The 2524-nt window shown below is 35.5% G+C and overlaps 1 protein-coding gene across 3 annotated transcripts in view; it reads right to left on the reverse strand.

The window, feature by feature from the left end:
- BTBD8 (BTB domain containing 8) overlaps nucleotides 1–2524 on the reverse strand; it is a 110270-nt gene that overhangs the window by 6179 nt on the left and 101567 nt on the right. Inside the window, exons 15-17 of one of the 3 annotated variants that reach the window (XM_006140153.3) lie at nucleotides 1894–2524; nucleotides 1544–1628; nucleotides 436–575 (exon numbers count right to left, since the gene is read on the reverse strand). In XM_006140153.3, the coding sequence (XP_006140215.1) occupies nucleotides 436–575; nucleotides 1544–1628; nucleotides 1894–2524 (856 nt within the window). Of the gene's footprint in view, nucleotides 1–435; nucleotides 576–1336; nucleotides 1435–1543; nucleotides 1629–1893 lie in introns of those variants that run through there. The other 2 variants (XM_027770471.1, XM_027770478.1) reach the window with 2 other exon arrangements.

The following is a 2524-nucleotide window of genomic DNA, read 5'->3' on the forward strand; positions in this document are numbered from 1 at the left end:
GGAAAGAGGGATTAACTTGGGGAATCCATTTGCTTACGTCAGTTAAAGTCTTAGAGATGATATTTGAGCATCCAATCTGCCAAACAGAATTATCAAATATTGAGAAGCGTTTAATTTTAGCCCTTGTAGTAGGTATCAATAAAATTTTCAGGAAATATAGACATAACATATATACGGGCCAGAGATGTAGATAAACTAGTGGCTCTCTTAATTCTTTCTCTCACAAAAGACAATAAAAGGCAAACACACATCCAAAACCAAAACAGTAGTCTGAAAAGCAGAAGTTAATTTTCAGTACACTGTAAAACAAAGTTAAGATGTACATACAAAATCATGTTATATGTTATTTGTTATTGAAGCTCCAAATCAAAATTCTGCTTACCCAGTTTGAACAAGGACATACTATTCTTGATACCCTGACTATTTCAGCTTTACCTTGAGTCTTAGCCAGGTTACATGTGGCACTCTTTGTCCTCTGCTGAACTGTAACTCGCCCATTGCCGTTTCCTTTTTTCTTCAAAATTGCCTGTGGTATTGGATCACTATTTCCTTTGTCACTGACTTTCTTTAGTAGACTAAAAAAAAAAATTATTTGTGTTCAGTGTTATACTGAGCTTCCAAAACAGAAATTTTTACAAGATCCATATGTGAAACATATTTTTTCAAGAAACAAAAAATATTTATCTCTTCTGAAAGTAGGAATAACATATGTTCATACATCTTTCAAGTTTATAATGGTAGCTCACTTAAATAAAGCAGTGCAAAATCATGGGCCATAAGTATAAAGTATTAGGCATTCTAATATTTTCCATTAATCATCATTTCGTACAAACATACTAGCATCTTTTAATAAGTTAGAAAATAGTTTAAGGGCTAGAATCTATAACTTAGTGGTTAAGGAAGTCAGATTCCATATGGCCAACTGTAGTTCCAATCTCAGCCTCAGCAATTTGAAAAACATGCCAGGCACATGTGTGTGTGCATCAAATCTGAACAGTATGGAGAAGGGGTTATGGCATGACTGTGACCCATGGGGCATTGCTTTCTCCCTTTATCTTTCTGTTTTATGTTTGTTTTTTTTTTTCTCTCTGGTCAGCACATATGCCTTCTAGCAATTAAAAAAGGAAATAGTTTAAAAATATCATTGTGTAAACACATTAAATTATTTACTTGTTTATTTATTTAGTTAGTTATAGGGTGCCTGTGCTCACTGGAGAGAGACAAGAGAGAAACAGAGAGAGAGGAAATTGAGAAATAACCCTTCAAGGGGGATGGCCACGCCACATTCCTTCTCCTCCAATCTCCTCTTGGATTTTGAGCATGCATACAAACACGCCTGGTGTGTTTTTCAAGTTGCCAGGTCCAGAGCTTGAATCACAAAGTTGGCCAGATGGGATTCAGCAGCTTTAACCCCCTTGTCTGCTGGCCCAAATTCTTTAACAAAGAGAAAAAAACCATTTTAAAAATATTTAACTAGAAGCTGGTGTATAATTAACTTTCAGAGAAAGTTAACATATTGGTAAAACATCAAATGAAGACCTACCTGTTATTTATACTGGTGTCTTGTTCATGAACACTTTTTTTATTTGATGTTCCATTGGTAAGTCTTGAAACAGGTCGAGATTTTACTAATAAAAATTAAGAAAAGTGAGCCATGACATAGAAGACATTCAATATGTAAGAATAACATGTAAACTTACTGGCCAGACACTATAAGTAAAATTAAATGTTAATGTGAAAAGCAGTGTGTATTCGCTCAGCTTACATGAATACACATAAATAAATAAATTTTGGCATTTGAATCTAGAAAAAAGCCCAAACGCAGGATAATTTTTTTTCCCCTATGAGCTTTAACTCTCAGGAACTACTAAAAATTAGAGGGCTAAAACCTACCTGCAATGGAAGTTTTGACACTGTTTCCACTATTTTTCGCCATTTGTCCTGAAGAATCACAAAAGGACAATTTATGACCAGAAGGTTTCTCTTCTCCTATTGATCCATTTTCTTTTGGTTCATCAGTGGAAGACAACAATTCCATACTTGAATTAATGGATCTGCTGGAGGGTCCTGCAATGCTGAGGCATGGAGAATCTTTCCCTGTCACTTTCTTCAAGGGCTTAGCTTTGGCTTGCGGGTTTAAGTTTCCATTGAGTACCTTGGGCCTGGCACCTGTAATCTGCCCTTCCTGATTTCTTATTCCTTTTCCAGTTAATGGATTTTTCTGTCCAGTTGTTGCTGACATGGCTGATCTTTCCACATGTTGTCTAGGTGACATGTTTTCCAACTTTGCATTACCGTTTTCTGCTTTGGGCTTTATTACAGTTTTGGGCTTTCCAGAAACATTGTTCCCCCCAGTTTTTAATTCTTTTGTAAGCTTAGATGCTACTTTTGTTCCAGGCTTTTCTTTTACATCATCATGCTTCAAAGTTTTATTTATGCTATTTCTACTAGTACTTGAGGAGTGTCCAGATGCTCCTAATCCATCAGATTTCATTTTCTGATTAGTAGAGAGATAATTCCAACA

Source organism: Tupaia chinensis, unplaced genomic scaffold (assembly GCF_000334495.1).
Source record: "Tupaia chinensis unplaced genomic scaffold, TupChi_1.0 Scaffold000023_1, whole genome shotgun sequence".
Lineage (NCBI taxonomy): Eukaryota > Metazoa > Chordata > Mammalia > Scandentia > Tupaiidae > Tupaia > Tupaia belangeri.